Raw genomic sequence first — 17003 nt, forward strand, 5'->3', positions numbered from 1 at the left:
GTAAGAGGAAAATGCAGCAAAAGACATGTTAGGTATTTCCTGTGTAGTGCTAATAACTGGTACTGAGTTGGAGTCCCTGGGTCATGTCACATGGGATTTACTGACAAAACTACATTTTTGCAGCATTTATATTTTTTAATGTGTATATATAGAGGCATAGAGAGAGACAGATGTATATTCTTAACACGTATATACAACAATGACTTTTGCATCATAAAATAATACCGATTTAGAGTCCCTTGGTCACGTGACTTGGGTTTTCTATACATTAGAGATCACTTTTTGTCAATAAATTCCACGTGCCTAGAGGTAACGCCGGAACACCTCAGTGTCTAAATTGAATCGAACCCTCTGTTATCGATTAGTCAGGATGGCAGCGGTGCGGTCATCTGATTGGCTGCTGGGGTCCACGGCAGTGTTTTCAACCTGCGAGCTCCCAGCGCCGTTAGCTTCGCGTTTCACCTTCCTAACCGCGGTCCAAGTACGTAACGTCGGTGTTATTTTAAGGAAAACCTCCGGCGGGTGACCGAGCCGGTTCATATCAGCCATGTTTGTCGTCCTTCCGCCGCTAAACCAACTCAGACGAACTTCCTCGTTCACAACCTGAAGCGGCTTCCACTAAAAGTTACTAACGGCAAAATGGACGGAGCGCTGCCGGTGTGCTCGCTCCTGATAGCCGCCTTTATCGTAGCTTCCCCATCAGTATCCGCGGTCCAACAGCCGCACATCGTGGTCATCCTGGCGGACGACTTCGGCTGGTATGACGTCGGCTACCACGGCTCCGAGATTAAGACGCCCAACCTGGACAAGCTGTCCGCCGGAGGAGTCCGCCTGGAGAACTACTACGTCCAGCCTCTGTGCACTCCCTCCAGGAACCAGCTCATGACGGGGAGATACCAGGTGAGTTCCCCGGGCTTGTAGGCGTTCGGGCCCAGATGGGCTGGGAGTGACGTAGGCGAAGCTTCTATTCGTCCATCAAGCACGGTTCGGTGGATCGCGGCGGCCTCATGAGTCCCTTTGGACGAGCTGGGCGCAAAGTCCCACCAGCGTCTCATCCACTGGGCTGCAAGTTCGGACGAGCACCGGACTCGGACCCCGCTCCTGCAAGTCTGTTTACTCTTCAGTTGATCGTGTAGCCTGGTGGAGGGTTTTTATATGTTCATGCACACGTTTGTCATTTAATACTGGGGATTAATAAACATCTGTCCATTCATGGCGGGAAAAAAATTGTGATTATGGGATCCTTGAGGTTTTAAGAAGTCCTGGTTCAAGGTAGCTGCCCGTTTCAGTAAATCAACTGATCTGATCAAGACTGAGCAGCTCGCCACTGGACTTCAGGGAGCAACTGTGTTTACAACATTTTTCCTGACAGAAAAATGAAGCTATTTTTGATGAAAAGTGGAAAAAGAGGACAACGTTGCCACACAGGCTTGGGTTTGCGTCACTGTTGCCACAGAGGTAACTGGTTCCCTCTCTCTCTGTCGCTGCGATTGTTTCCTAACTTCACCTCAGATCCACACCGGCATGCAGCACCAGATCATCTGGCCCTGCCAGCCGTACTGCGTGCCTCTGGATGAGAAGCTGCTGCCTCAGCTGATGGAGGAGGCGGGCTACGCCACGCACATGGTGGGCAAGTGGCACCTGGGCATGTATAAGAAGGACTGCCTGCCAACACGCCGCGGCTTCCACACGTTCTTTGGTTTGTATCTCTCGCTCATCTTGAGTTCCCTGTCGGGAATCGTGCACATCTCCCTTCCTTTAGCGGTACTGCAAACGTAAGGTGACGTTACCGCCCTCCCCAGGCTACCTGACGGGCAGCGAGGACTACTACTCCCACGTCCGCTGCATCCGCAACGCCGCTCTCAACCTGAGCCGCTGTGCGTTGGACCTGAGGGACGGAGAGGAGGTCGCCTCTGGATACAAGGGAGAATATTCCACCGAGCTGCTCAGCCAGAAGGCCGCCGACATCATCGCGGCGCACAACCCCGCCAAGGTGACCTGCGCCTACGTTTGCATGTGATCCTTTTCCTCGCCGCTAACTTTACCAGCTGACCTCACGTTGTATCCGTGTCATCTTTCCACTTCCTCTCCTCCATCTGTTCGTCTACCTTTTCAGTCGATGTTTATTTACACGCGCTTGCATCATGACACATCATATCAGTGATGCAGTTGTGCCACAGCTGGAAATGTCGTTCGTTATATACTGTGTTTATTTATATATATATATATATATATATATATATATATATATATATATATATATATATATATATATATATATATATATATATATATATATATATATATATATATATATATATATATATATATTTATTGTGTGTGTGTTTACTTCAGCCACTCTTCCTCTATGTGGCGCTGCAAGCGGTCCACGAACCCCTGCAGGTGCCAGCGCCCTACGTGGACCCCTACAGCTTCATCAGAGACCCTCACCGCAGGACGTACGCCGGCATGGTGTCAGCGATGGACCAGGTGGTGGGGAACATCAGCCTGGCTCTGCAACAGGCGGGACTGTGGGACAACTCAGTCCTCGTGTTCTCCACAGGTGCGTCTCTCTCTCTCTCTCTCTCTCTCTCTCTCTTTCTCTCACACACACACACACACACACACACACACACACACACACACACACACACACACACACAGCTGGAGCTGTTTGCTCGCTCCCAACACAGAAAAATGACCTCGTTCTCACTGTAGCATTTAAGAAAAAAAAGAAAGATCTGAGGCGAGCAGTGAGAACGAACCTGTTCGAGTGCAACATCAGGGTGGGCGTTCTTTTGTTTCCTCAAAGAAAAACTGTCCTGAGCCTGACTGATGAGCTCTTGTGCGCTGAGAAGCCAGAGATTCTGCAGCTCTGCTTTCTCTTTTTTTATCTTACTACCAAAAGTAGGCAAGTCCGGCTTGTTGTGTGTGTGTGTGTGTGTGTGTGTTGTTTTTTTTTTTAAAGCTTGAAAAGGCCTTGATTTAGCCAGAAGAAGAAGTCTTTGTTTAATGGATGCGAGCCACAGGGAGGGGGAGTGGTCCGATCCAACGAGATGTGGTTCCTCAACACCGGCAAGGCGATGCACTGAAATCACACAGTGATGTGCTCACCAGTACAACAATGTGTGTTGTATTGATGCCTGGTGACCACAGGGTGGCACTAGAGGAATAAGAAGTAACCATCAGTCCTTGAACTGCAGTTTGTAATCCACGCTCGGTGTCTCCGTTCAGTCCAGCTGCAACCAGGGATTGTTTTGATCATCCGTTAATCTGCAGATTGTTTGCATGATTTGTTGATGAAACAAACAAAAAAAAAACGCCAAACGTGACAAGATGCTCGCGGCGGTTTCCAAAGTAAGGCGTCCTCTCTTGGTCCATGCGGTGGTCCCTTTGGAAGCACAAACATCTGCCGGTGAGGCTGAAAGCACCGTTGGTCCTGAGGATCCATCTTCTAGAGACAAAAACAAACCCTTCAGAGATTCCTATTAATCGATCCAGGAAAGCTGAATGGGTTCGATCCCGAGCAGCTGTCACTCCCGTTAGTGTGGGTTAGCATAGGTTAGCAAAGGTTTCCTCCTCGATGAGGGGGCGTAGATGCTGGCTGAGCTCTCTAGTGATGCGTCCGTCAATGAATTCTGGGTTCAGTAGGAGGTTGAACGTGATCGGCTGATCTTCTGCGGGGTCCTGGGCTTGGTTTAGGACAGGAGCTGAAGCTGCTTCTAAAACCCAGCCACACAACTACAAAGACTGCGGCTCTTACACACAGACCGGATAACTCGGTGAGGCCTTTTAGAACTGCAGCAAAATTTGTTGTCATCAAACCTTTTTAATGTATTTTCTCTGCGTGTGCCAGAATAGAAGCTAAATCATCAGGTGCTGTGATAGAGCAGTTTACGTCTGGAGACAGAAAACCTCACCAAAGCCTGTTGAGAGTTCCTGTGACAACAGAAAAGTTAATTTGATAGGTTAGATAAGGTGGCGTTACACAGCATGGCCAGTCTCTCTCTCTCTCTCTCTCTCTCTCTCTCTCTGGTGTGATACTCCTGTTGTCCAGCAGAGGGCAGTCTCCTCTCACATCTGGGAGGTTGGGATCGATGCTGAGCAGGATTCAGACTCGCTGATGGACAAATATCTAGGTCACACACCAAGAAGCGTGGATGAACTCAACCGTCAATCAACCAGACTTTGTTTGTAATTTTGCCTACAAATACAATGTACCAGGTGTCCCAGCCTAAATAAACTATAAAACTTTGGAAACACCAAAAGGCAGGATGAAATATAAAATAAAGAATGAACTGAATAATAATTAAAGCAGAGGTAGATTTATTTTTTGGGGAAATACTGCCCTTGTCCAGAAGATTGAGACACTTCCCTCCCCTGAGGAGCCGAGACCCGCGCTAGTTAGCTTAGCACAGTGACAGGAAGTGAGTGGGAGGTTTTAGCGTGGCTCTGTCAAAAACCACCTGAGCGATCAGTTTCAGGATGTTCGTTCGTCCGGAGGTAACCCTCCTCCTCCTGGCTCGCAAAGAAGGTTTGGATGAAAGGTCTGTTTGGTGACTTTTGACAGAGGTATGCTAACACTTCCCATCCACTACCATTCTTTGTGCTAAGCTAACCAGCGTGGGACTCAGCTCCCTTATGCAGCACAGATGAGAGACAGGTTCTCTGTCTTCCTGGGCGGACAAGAAAAAAAAAAAGTATTTCCTTTCAGTACGTCTCTGCCTTGTCTTTTATTGTCTTTTGTTAAAGCTAAATATATCCATCATTAGGGTTTTGATGAGAAACATAACCTGGCCAAGCTGAAACCTCTTAAATCCGGCGGTTAATCTGGGCCGCTGCGCCATCATCAACACATGTGATGAAGTAGGTAACTCCTTTGAACTCTCAGGGTTATTTTTAGGGTGTTTGGGCTTTTAGAGGGTAATTAGGAAACAGGAACAATGCTGTGGAAGTGAAGTGCAAGATTTTATGCCTGCGGTGGGCTGCAGTAGGTGGCCTGTTTTTGTTGCTGGATCCAGGCAGCCATATGCCGGGCAGACACTGACTCTGCTGTCTGGATTAGAAGCTCAGGAAGAACTCCCAACTACTTCCTGCGTCCGTGTTAATGTGATGACAAGGTTACGTAATCTGGTTCCCTGGGATTTTAAGGAGATGAACGCATCAATATTGCTTACCAAAAACCAGTAGCTGTATCAGTCGTAGTCCAGGCTTCCACGGTGGAGCTGTTATCACTGACCCGGATGTGTCAGGCGTTACGGGAAAGAATTGACCCTGAACTTCATTTCCAGTGAAGGGTTCTTTGTAACGCTGCCTCACCGGGACTTTCCTCTAAGCAAATGAGCAAGAGAGCTTCAGGGAAACTGGGGGAGAATTGGCCTGCAGGGTAAAGCAGCTTGTAAAAGCATTAAGGAGCAGACGGTCTTTTCCAGAACACTCGGGGAACCGGCACGGACGATTCCCTGGACGTGCATGACACTGTTGCTGAAAGGGAGCCCTGTCTGGATGTGATTAGTCAGTTGTGTTTATACTGGACCGACGTGTTGGTGTGATGAGAGGTGTGTGTTCTAGTTGAAAATTACACAGGAAGTGTCACGTATGGAAGCTAGACCTGGGAAACCTATCGATGTAGCTTCTGGCCGTGTTATTAGTACCTTGGGTTTGATTTAACGTCAGTTTTGTGGTCTAAATCCCACAACAATGGTAAAAGTGACCGTTTCGATGCATTTCTATCATTATTTTCCTAACTCATCCGGGTCAGTACAGTGATGAACCCAAATTACATCAGCTGTCATGGGACGTTCCACCCCTCACCCCAGATTGAGGCACTTATCTTAAAAACGGATCATCATGACATTCCGTTTCATCCCGTATCTCCCAGCACCAGCGAGAGCCCATTTCTGCCAGTTAAAAAAGAAAATCTCAACATGATAAACCTCCCAAACATGAAGTCATGCTCGTGACTGTAAAAATGTTCCCATGGAAATTCATCCTGATGAGATAAGATCAGTCATACTTGCCGATTTAAATCAATTTTTTAATGTCAGAATTCTGGTGTGTGTTCATGTTCCCCTTAAAATGTCAAAGTAATGTGATTGAAAGCTCCGAATTTTGGAGTTTGTGAATATCACAGTTGAATCTTTGTAAAAATCTTGAGACTTCTATTATGAAGACTAAGTTTTTATCCTCTTCATTTATCCCCTCCAACAGGGGAAGGTCTGGATGGGCGGGAAAGGGTTAAAGGGATCCTCTGAAGGGAATTTCCTGCGTTTGCGACAGCAACGCCTCCGGTCCTCTGGTGTTGCCTCATGAGTTTTTCTCCTCGCGTCATCATAATTTATCCCTCTGGATGTTTGACAGATAACGGAGGTCAGACGCTAGCCGGTGGCAGCAACTGGCCGCTGCGGGGGAGGAAGTGGTCGCTGTGGGAAGGAGGAGTCCGAGGAGTCGGGTTTGTCTCCAGCCCGCTACTGAAGCAACCCGGAACCGTAAGCCACGAGCTCATCCACATCTCTGATTGGCTGCCAACACTCGTTGGCCTGGCTGGAGGGAGCACGAACGCTACAAAACCGCTGGACGGATTCAACGTGTGGAACACCATCAGGTGAGGAGGGGCATCCTGAGGCCTGGGGTTCCTCGGTGGGACAGCCTCCCCTCTCTCAGAGCCTCCCCATTCCTCCTCCATGTCTCCTCCTGGTGCCTCAGCTCCTTCAATAAGCCCTTTGTTACTCTGGCAATGGGAGCTCTAACAGAACGACATTCCATCAGTCATTCTCACACAGATTTGTAGACCCTCCATCCCTCTATCCACCCCCCCACCCCCCACCTCGCCTGAGAACGACCTACGGTTAAACTTTGATGAAATGTAACTATACCATTTTCATAGGCAGCTGATGTTGCATCTGTCAGAACCCCCCCAGGGTTCTACGCGCCGACATGTTCAGCAGTCGCTTTTAGCGTCAAGCTAAATACTCGTGTCCGGCTCTTCCTGCGCTCTGCAGTCGCAAAGAAGCAACGCAGAAGGGAAAGAGGAAATCTCTCCCTGCTCCACACACCCATTTGGGAGTACTTGAAAGGGAAAAAAAATACAACTTTCGGTGAAGAATTATTTTAAGACATAATATTCCATGGTAACAAATTTAGCATAGTGCTAGCAGTCACACTCTAAACCTCAGAATTAGTTTTTGGTTCTTTTTACTATTTATCAAATGACGTGAACCTGGATTTTTGTGTGTGTTTATTTTTAATATTTGTCAAGAAGCTGATTAGAGTCTAATAAATTGTGAGCAGCAGCTGGCAGACCACAGATGCTCTCCCCGTGTTCCTCTGCCCACCGGTCCTCACACGAGCTGTCACCGAGCCCCGTTTGACTGACACTTTATATTTGTAAACTAAATGTGGACGCAGTGAAGGAGGTGAAATTGAGGGCTGCAAGCAGAAAATCAATGCTTAGCCGTGACCGCAAACTACTACTCGCAGCCTCCACTTGACTCTATTGGCTGACGCACGTCAGCTGACCGCTGGCAGCCGGTGGCGTCTTGTGAGCACGAGGCCCAAACTGCTGTTCGCTGCATTACAGTTTTGCTTTTAATTGGCTGGATTGTTACAGAAAACAGCAGCCCGACAACTCGGCCGCTGAAATAAAAAAAACAAATGAGGACCCAGAACAGTAGGCAGGCAAGAGAGAGTTATTTTTGTCGTGCTATCAGACGCTGTGGTCAGTGAGAGCCGTGCGTTTTCTCTGTGGTGGAGTGCGGTCAGAGCATATGACTGCCTGGTGAACGACGGCCAGCTGGTTTAGATTTACAGATCCCAGCAGATTTTACAGCGCATGAGTCGGACAGCGTGGTTTCTGTGTGTGTGTGTGTGTGTGTTGTTGTGTATCCATATGCTTAAGATGTTACACTGCTTTTATCTTGCAGCAAAGGCTTCGCCTCCCCCAGACTGGAGCTGCTGCACAACATCGACCCTCTCTACATTGACATCGCTCCATGTAAGTGGCCTCACGCGGCTCCTCCCGACCTGTTGATTGGAGAGAGGACTCCTCCTGAGGGAGGTGGTTCGCTGCGCTCCAGCGTCCCTCTGCTGGACGTGTGTAAACAGAATGCCACTAATCTGGTCTAACATTGCTCGACGAGCATCCACTTCTACAAATTCTGCTTTGGAGTCAGCATCCCTCCACACACTTAGTTCATCAAGTGTCACGTTTAAAATAACAGTTTTTTTGTTGTTGTTTTTGTGGGCTTATTTCACATCCGGGATCATAATACGAACACACCTCTGACATTAGCCTCTGGTGTTTCTCCACGGCCTCTTGATCAATTTAGTGTAGCTCACTGAGTGACTTGACTTGTTGTGAGCTACACTTGTTGTCCCTCGTCCCCAGACTTTCGCTTTCAACCCTCTACCGTTCGTTGTGCTAAGCTAACTAGTGTGGGTGTCGGCGGGGCAGGAGAGAGAAGGGTGTCACTCTTCTGATCCCGATGACAACAGTCAGACGAAGCATGGTGAAGTGATGGAGCACCCCTCCTCCCCCTCCTCCTCTCCTGTAATGTTGTGCTCTTTTCCCTCCCCGGCAAGTATCAAGGGCTCATTGTTGGTGCTGGTAGTCACAGATATCAGGAATTGACCCCAAGCAAACTGGGAGCTGCTGGTCACACAATGCTCGACTAAACCGGTATTAGCAAAGTCCTGGTTGTCTTTACTATGGATGTTGTGGTGGGTTATGATCGAGTCTGGCGGGACTTTTGTGGCTGATCTCACATGATGTCTAGACTCTTATCACTTGGTGTCGTTAATTTTATCTCTGCTCCAAATGCTTCACCCCTCCAGATCACCGTCAGCTGCCTCCTAATTCCGTCCGTCCAGCTAGACTGGGATCCGTGGAGGAACGTTCTCCGCTAAACGGCTGTATTGGTTTTGCGCCGTGTGGTGGCGCCTTTGATCGCTGCACCTCTGGAAAGGTTTTGTTGTGCTGTTTTGACCTGAGGAATGTTGATAACACGAGGTTGAAAGTGTAATCAGTCAGCATTGTTGAAATCTGAGATAGTTGACATTTGAGCGGTGTGTGTGTGTGTGTGTGTGTGTGTGTGTGTGTGTGTGTGTGTGTGTGTGTGTGTGTGCGCGCGCGCGCGCAATGAAAACTGTGAGTCAGCTGCATTTCTCAGTTGTCATTGTTCCGGTAGTTCAGCTGTCCTTCCATTGAGCAGCTTTTCAAGCTGTGATGTCACAGAACACCCTTGACTTTGATCTTACAGCTCTCACTGTGATCACAGAATTCTGTCCTTAATCTCTGACCGTCTCACTTTGATCGTAGTTTATTCTCTCTGTAGTCTTTGTAGTCTTTGTAGTCTTTGTAGTCCCCTTCATTGATGTCAGAATAATATTGTGACATCATCATCATCATGACACGATTTTAGAGACGTGTATAAATGTCGGCAGTTCACCTCATTGAATACATCTCAAACTTGTTCGTGCCTGATCGATAATCCAGCCAAGAGGACCACTTTCAGCCTTGTGTTTGAGCAACGTTCCTGATCCCAGAGAAAGATGGCTCCCAGGAGGAAGAAGGCAGGAAAGCTCCGGGAGGCCAAGGGGAGAGCAATGGTGGAGGCCAAGCCGAACGAGCCAGTGAGGGTCCAATACTTTGACGTGTGGAAAAAAGAGTGTGACGACTTGATGGTCCAGGTGAAGATGGAGAACAAGGAAGTGGATGCCGAGTGGCAGGCCAGAAACACTGTGTGGAAGGCTGAGCTTGAGGAAACAAAAACATTCCTTGGGGTCCTTGAGGCCAAGTGGAAGAATGAGGAGCAGGACAAGAAAGTGGAGTGGAATGAGACGGAGCAGGTCCCGAAGGACGCTCAGCAGGAAGTGAGCATCTCTGATGAAACACAGTGGGATGAGGACAGAGACCAGGAGAAAGAGGAAAGGGTCCTGGAGGAGCTGGAGACAGAAGAACTGACAAAGGAGGAAGCTGATCCAGAGGCAGAGGAGGTCCAGGAGGCCCACCTGCCAGGAAACGAGGAAGGGCATGACGAGGAGGAGGTGATTGTTATGGAGACAGAAGAACTGACAAAGGAGGAAGCTGATACTGAGGCAGAGGAGGTCCAGGAGGCCCACCTGCCAGGAAACGAGGAAGGGCATGACGAGGAGGAGGTGATTGTTATGGAAACAGAAGAACTGACAAAGGAGGAAGCTGATCCAGAGGCAGAGGAGGTCCAGGAGGCCCACCTGCCAGGAAACGAGGAAGGGCATGACGAGGAGGAGGTGATGGCCTTCGACAAAGAGCTTCAGGCTGAGGAAGAGCCCAAAGAGATGGTGGGGGTTGTGAGGAAGGATCTTCGGAGGACGACACAGGCCGAAGAGGCAATGCGACAGGCCAAGGCTACCCAACACAATAATACGGTGAGGGTCATTAGAGCTGAGGTGAAGGAGACGGCACAGGCCCAAGAGGCGGTGCGACAGGCCAGGACGACGGAACGAGAAAATGCAGTGAGGCTCAGAAGAGCTGAGGTGAAGGAGACGGCACAGGCCCAAGAGGCGGTGCGACAGGCCAGGACGACGGAACGAGAAAATGCAGTGAGGCTCAGAAGAGCTGAGGTGAAGGAGACGGCACAGGCCCAAGAGGCGGTGCGACAGGCCAAGGCAGCCGAACCCATGAAGGAGGGACATCGGCAGAAGAAAATGAAGCATGGATGTTTTGTGGAGTGGCTTTTATCTCTTGTTTGTCTCTCAGCATAAATTCTTGAAATAAAACTTATTTTTCCAATAAACTGTGTTACTGTTCACTCTTACTTGCATGAGATGTGTGGTGTTTATTTATGTTTTTTTGGTATTTAAAACATCTTAAGCCTTTTGGCCTTTGTTACGGCCCCTGTGTTTGAAAAGACATGTCTCCATAGAAGCTCCACGGACGCACGGGGTGAAGCCGTAATCTTGGCATCAAAACAAAAGTCAATTAAATGGCGTTGCTTTTGTCAGAATCTTAGAAATCGACTCGATGCAGCGATCTGGAAACCTCGCGGCCCCAAAAATGGGTTTCATCGTGCTTGTGAGTGAGGATGTGGGTGGTTAGATTGTGTAGTTGTTTTTCATACTTGACACACACACACACACACACACTAGCAAGTCTTCGCATTGGAGAAGTTTTGCAAACGGCGAGATTTGTGAGTCCAAAACGAGCAGTGAAGAACTGGATATTATTAACCAATGTGTTAGAAATGTACTTGTTTGTTTTTTTTTCATGCATGAACATTTCCTCTCTGTTTTTCAATTTTATTTTATTTATTTATTTATTTTTTTAAAGTGACCCCCCCCCCCCCAAAAAAAAATCTGCCTGAAGATTTAACGGGCTCTTCCTCGGACCACGCTCCACCCCTCCACCAAGTTTCATAAAGTTGGGCCTGGTTGCATCATCCTACTGAAGGCAGACAAGCAGACTGAAGGTGGGGGTAATAAAACTGCTGCAAACTGAGATGTTTTGCTTTCGTAATCTCTTGTTAATCTGGTCACAAATCAGGTCCGGCTGACTTGAATAACTGACCTCTTTACCTCTGTCGGAGGCTTCGAGAGGAGCTCTGAAATGACAACCAAACAAGTCAAAGCTTTGCCGGCTCTCTGGCTTTGGTCTGCCTGAGACCCGCTGGGAAAAGATCCTGCGTTTTGAAGGAGAACGTAAATGTGCAGGGATCAACGTCGTTCATGGGCGTGTAAATCAGCGGGATGATAAGAGGAGCTGGTGAAGAGCAATGCAGCTGCTCTACAAGCTTTCACCCTCAAGTTTTATGTTTGAACCACCGCAGCGATGCATTCCAGGCTGAGATCCCTCTTTCCTATTAACCCACTTCTCTTCATGCCTCTTTAAGTTTTGTTTTCCTCTTGCACTCTTTTCCCTCTCTCTTCAGTTCAGCTCATGAAAAGACCCTTTTCCCTTTATACATCCTTTCAAGTCGCTTTTTCAAAAGTGCTCCCGCTCTGTGTTAAGAAGAGGGATCCCGTCTAAACGGGTCACAGAGGGGTCCGTGAACTTCTCGCTTGGTGGGAGAGAAAGCTTGGACTTGGCCCAAGGCTTAAATCACCCCTAAATTTCCTCCTCATACTTCTCCTCTGCTCTCCCTCTCGCAATTTCTCTGCTCTTTCATGGTCTCTTCCCCCTCCTCCCTCCTCGCTCTCCAGCCCATTTGTGGATTCTCCTCTGGATGAGCCAGGCCTACTTAAAGGCCCTTGTCCATGTGCTTATTCGAAGAATGTATATAGGAAATGGCCGTGTGCCGTGTGTTTGAGGCCCATTTTCTCTTGGAGACTTCAGGATCCCAAAAATAAATCTAATCCTTAGACTGCGTGTCTTTATTTTAAAACGCACAACTTCTGCAACATTTGCAACTCCAGCCTTTTCAAAGCCTTAAAATGGAGACCATTGACAACTCTGCTGACCTCGGATCAGCTTGAAAACTCTTAGGTGGCGCTGTTACTGACATCAGCATTAGGAATCGGTCACACTTTACCATATTTCTGCTGCTGATACCTCCATTTTTTTTTTTTTTTTTAAATTCAGAGAAGCCGGCAGAAGTAGATGTGTTGGCTCTCTGTTTTATCTCTGGTGGTCTCGTTCGGAATACGGCATTGTTTCGACCACCAACGCCTTTTCAGTTCATCTTTGACACCCAGTGGATGTTTGAACCACATTTCTTCCGAGCATTCCAGAGATATTTCTTTAATGAGAATGGGACGGACCCACGGACGGGCCGTCAAGCTTTCAGTGGCCTGGTGGCATCAACTGGTATTGGAGCAAGCAGCTGGTTTTCAAACTCGGCGCAGACCAAACGACGTTCTAGCATCGCTGCTTGAACGCTGACACGTTGAATTTGTGGCCAAGACGACGAATTTCATAGAAGTTGCCTGCAGAAGCGAGCCAGAAATTATCGGGTTGACCTGGATTTTGTGTTTCCGTCAGTGCTGTTGAGTCCATTCGTACCCTTGAGGTGAGCCTTTATCGTTGATCATTATCGTTCATATAAAGTTCTGACAACGCCCCTTCTCACGTCTGAACCTTGTCAACTCAGCGCTTCACCGTTCTTATGTAAGCTTGTGAGTTCTGCACCTCCGTCGTTTTCCGCAAATCTGTTGCACTGCAATGAGCAGCCGCCGCTAATGCATCCCAGCAGGGTCCCATGTGACGTTTGAGCAATAGTCACTGAGGTATTCAGTGTCAACGCCTTCACCATGCAGTTGTGGAAACGCTGTGTACAACAATAACAACAACAACAACAACAAAAAGGAACCCGGCTCCAATGGGAGCACGGGGTTTGTGTGGGTGTGGGATTTCTCTATATGCAAAGAATGTGAGGAAGAACGGGTTTTTTGACAGCGTTTGGAGGCCAAAATTACTTGCAAATCTGTCTAATCAGGACCACATTGTCAGGGTCAACCACGGCAGGAACCTGAGAGTTCTCTCAAGGCCAGATCTCCTCTGAAAACGTAGACATGTGTGCTCACTTGTGGGAGATATTTTCTGCAAGAACCGAAATAGCCGATGGCAGGAGGCAACAGAGATCTCTGGACACCCGCAGAACAAGGATAAATAGTTTACCTTTGCCTCGTGAAATCACACCGAATAGCAACTGCGACCCTCGCCGCTCATTTTCTTGCTGTTTCCCGGTTTCATTGAGCTTAGCAGAAATTGCAGAGTCGACCACATTACCTCCGTATTTTTCAAATTCCTTCGACCCACGTAAATTAATACACAATCCCTCACAAAGACAAGGATTGTTTTGAGTTTGTTGTGTTTTTACCTGCAGTTTCATTGTTGATTTTATAGCTGGAAAGGGGTTCTTTCTGGTGGTGAGGTGGTCGAGAGATTTATTTTCCCACCTTCATTTGACACCGGCTGCCATTATCAGGTATGCAGTGAAATGTGGCGCCGGTGGAGCGACTTGTATTGCTTACAAAGACATCCACAGAAGGTGTTTTGTGTCCAGTGTGCGTCTCAATATCCTCGCCGTCAGCAATTTCTAGCCCTTTTTCAAATGTTTTTAAAGGTGGGTGACCTCCATCACTTCTCTGCTCTCTGCAGGTCCTGGCAAGGATCGTCAGTTAACTTTGGCTCAGGTGGTCAGCGGGGGCTCCTGGTCCAACTCGAGCTTCAATGTCTCCATTCACGCCGCCATTCGATCCTCCAACTGGAAGCTGCTGACTGGCTACCCGGGTCAGTGTCTCCTGTCACCTGGATTGACATGTTTAGTCTAAAGCTGCTTCCGCCTTGATCAGGTTCTATGTCAGGATACATGAAAAACTGTTAGCTGAGGCTTAGTGAAATGTAAGGTTGTTGAATAAGCATCACTCGTGTATAATTAACCATTTATGAATGCTTGTTGGGACCCTGATCAGTAAAGTGATGGATAAAGCCTTTTTTTTTATACTTCTGCATCAAGCGACTTCTTCGACGCCTGTTGCTGAATGCTAGAGCTGCACAGTGAATCTAAAGCCTGATTTATGCTTCTGCGTCGTGGCGACGCCGTACCTACGCCGTCAACGCAGACCCCTACGCCGTAGCCCGACGTGCACCTCCAAAAAATCCTGACTACACGTCACGTCGACGCGTAGTGACGTGAACGTCAACGGACTGTGATTGGTCCGCTCACACGACGTTTCCGGTTCAGCACAACAACACCGCCATTTTTAAAGTTTCTGTGGTGAGAGCAACACGCAAAAATAAAAATGGACCAAGCCGAAGAAAGAGTTATCGAGGAGGTTCGCAAGTATGACCACCTTTACAACTTCCATTGTTGTCTCTGTCTCTGACCCATGTGCTATGACCGGAAGAAAACTAAGGAATTCGACAAGAGTCCCCCAAAACCATACGAAGATAAAGCCACACCCCTCTAGTGGCTTGGCGGTGAATTACAGAGCAACGCGTTCCCTCGACGCAGAACTATAAATGCACAATGACGACGTAGGGGCTACGGCGTAGCTACGGCGTCGCCACGACGCAGAAGCATAAATCAGACTTAAGTCATCAGGTCCGGCTGTGGATTCAAATACTGATTTAAGTGGAATTTCGTGATACCGAGGAGACTTTCAGCCAACACATCTCTTCGTTTGATAGATGCCCCCGCACGCTTTTACGTGTTCTTTCTAAATCGTGCGGCCCTCGTGGACGCCATGGCCCATGACGTGGCCTGAGGGGAATCTCCCTGGGAACCTGTTTCGCTAACACGGACCACATCAGCTGTGGCTGGTCCACCTCGCAACACTTCCTTCTGTCCGGACGTTTCCAACCATCTCCTCGTCTGGTCGGAGCTCTTTTCAGTGCAAAGGCAACTGTGGTCATCGCTTGTTACCTCAAACTCAGAACACGTCGGTCCCGTGTCATTGTTGCAAACTCAAAACTCAACCGGCGCCAGCATGTTTTTTTTTGGGGCAGCGCAGCTGCAGCACGACCCAGCCAGACCAGCGCCAGGTCTAAATCCTTGTCTACAGCTCTATTGCATGGAGTCGGCATCAGGATTACTTTCTGAAGTCTGCAGCGTTTCCAGTCCACATAACAAAGCATCCCTGCTGTTTTCCAACTGATTTGGGGTCAGCAGAGTTTGTAGAAGCCTCTGTTTGGACCTGCTGGAGTACCACAGAGGTAGAAATCCAAAATGTCTTTTAAAAGGAAACCCATCAGCGAGGATGGGAGCTGAAGCACATGTGCATGTCTGAGATAATTGCTGGTCATATCGTTCCTCCCTTTTCCCGCAGGTTGTGATGTTTGGTTCCCCCGACCCGGCCACAACAGCAGCGAGTCGAGCCCCCTCCGGGTCGAGCCGCTGAAGCCCGTAATGCTGTTTGACATCGAGAAGGATCCAGAGGAGAAGAACGAGGTATCGGCTCATTTCCCTAAAGTGGTGGAGTATCTCCTCAACAGGCTCCACAAACACCAACAACATGCCGCGCCCATAAACTTCCCTGACGATGACCCCAGATGTGACCCAGGCCCCACTGGAGCCTGGGGACCCTGGGCCTAGTTGCTGTTGACAGTTTGTGATGGACACAAACGTGATTGTTGCACTTTGTTCACAGATTATTGTAGTTTTTTTTGGAGCAGGAATCTCCCCCGAAGAGGTGGAGAAAAAAAAAAAAACTCAAGTCTCAAAGACGCATTTTTAATCTTTGATAAGTGGATTTTTTTTCATTCTGCTGGAAATTAATCTAAATTTTCAGATTGCCTTGACGGAAATGTACTTTCACGTGTGACCGACTCTACTTTGTTTGGCAGCCAAAGCAGAAACGTATTGTTGATCTCACCCCTCGGTTGCTTTCGTAAGTGTTTGTCAAGTGATTGCGTAAAGTCAGTTCGTCACACATGTTGCTAATTTGTCAAAACTGTCTGCCGGCTGGTTCAGATGTTTGCACTTCATTTATCTGCTGGTGAGAAGCCGCAGGCTCCTGGTATCTGTCAAACATAAAGCTGCACAGACATCGCAGGCAGTATTTTACCCGGGAGAGATATTTCACTTAGACCAACAACAACAAAAAAAAGACTGTGTGTCTGTTTTTGAATTCCACAGGAAACTAACTTTTATTAGTAGACGCACAGCCCGTCTGCACTGATCACTTTCTTACACTGAAACTGGATTAAATGACTCTGCACAATGTAAACTGTGTTGTTCCTTTCAGTGCTACAAAGTGCTCTCGCATCTTTCAGCTCGTTTTCTTGGTTTCGGCCCCCAACGCCACGCTTTCGCTCCCTCTCACGGCTCTCGTCAGTGTGTAGCCAGCTGCTGGAGGCTGTTAGTTGGAGCAAAAAGTTCAGATAACTCGACCGCCGCTCAAAAGTGAAGCTGTAAGTCATTCTGCACTCAATTTCTGTTTATTTTCTGTCATTTAATAGTGCCTGCAGGACTGTGTCATTGCAGTGCCCCTTGTCTGAGGGGGCGGGGCACTGTGACGTTACAAAATTTCAGTGACTCTGATCTGAAGGTCCTCTCTGTAATCTCTGGCTTTGATCTCAGCCGTTTTGT

General features: G+C 48.1%; 1 protein-coding gene across 1 annotated transcript; it reads left to right on the plus strand.

The window, feature by feature from the left end:
- Nucleotides 1-390: 390 nt before the first annotated feature.
- Nucleotides 391-16742, plus strand: arsb (arylsulfatase B). The gene is made up of 8 exons (XM_086186815.1): nucleotides 391-900; nucleotides 1513-1699; nucleotides 1803-1993; nucleotides 2356-2563; nucleotides 6361-6604; nucleotides 7923-7993; nucleotides 14072-14203; nucleotides 15742-16742. The coding sequence occupies exons 1-8, from the start codon at nucleotides 640-642 to the stop codon at nucleotides 16005-16007; spliced, it is 1560 nt and encodes a 519-aa protein (XP_086042941.1). The 5' UTR covers nucleotides 391-639; the 3' UTR covers nucleotides 16008-16742.
- The last annotated feature ends 261 nt before the right edge of the window (nucleotides 16743-17003 follow it).

Source organism: Aulostomus chinensis, chromosome 19 (assembly GCF_037954235.1).
Source record: "Aulostomus chinensis isolate RoL2024-O1b breed Wild chromosome 19, RoL_Achi_v1.0, whole genome shotgun sequence".
NCBI lineage: Eukaryota > Metazoa > Chordata > Actinopteri > Syngnathiformes > Aulostomidae > Aulostomus > Aulostomus chinensis.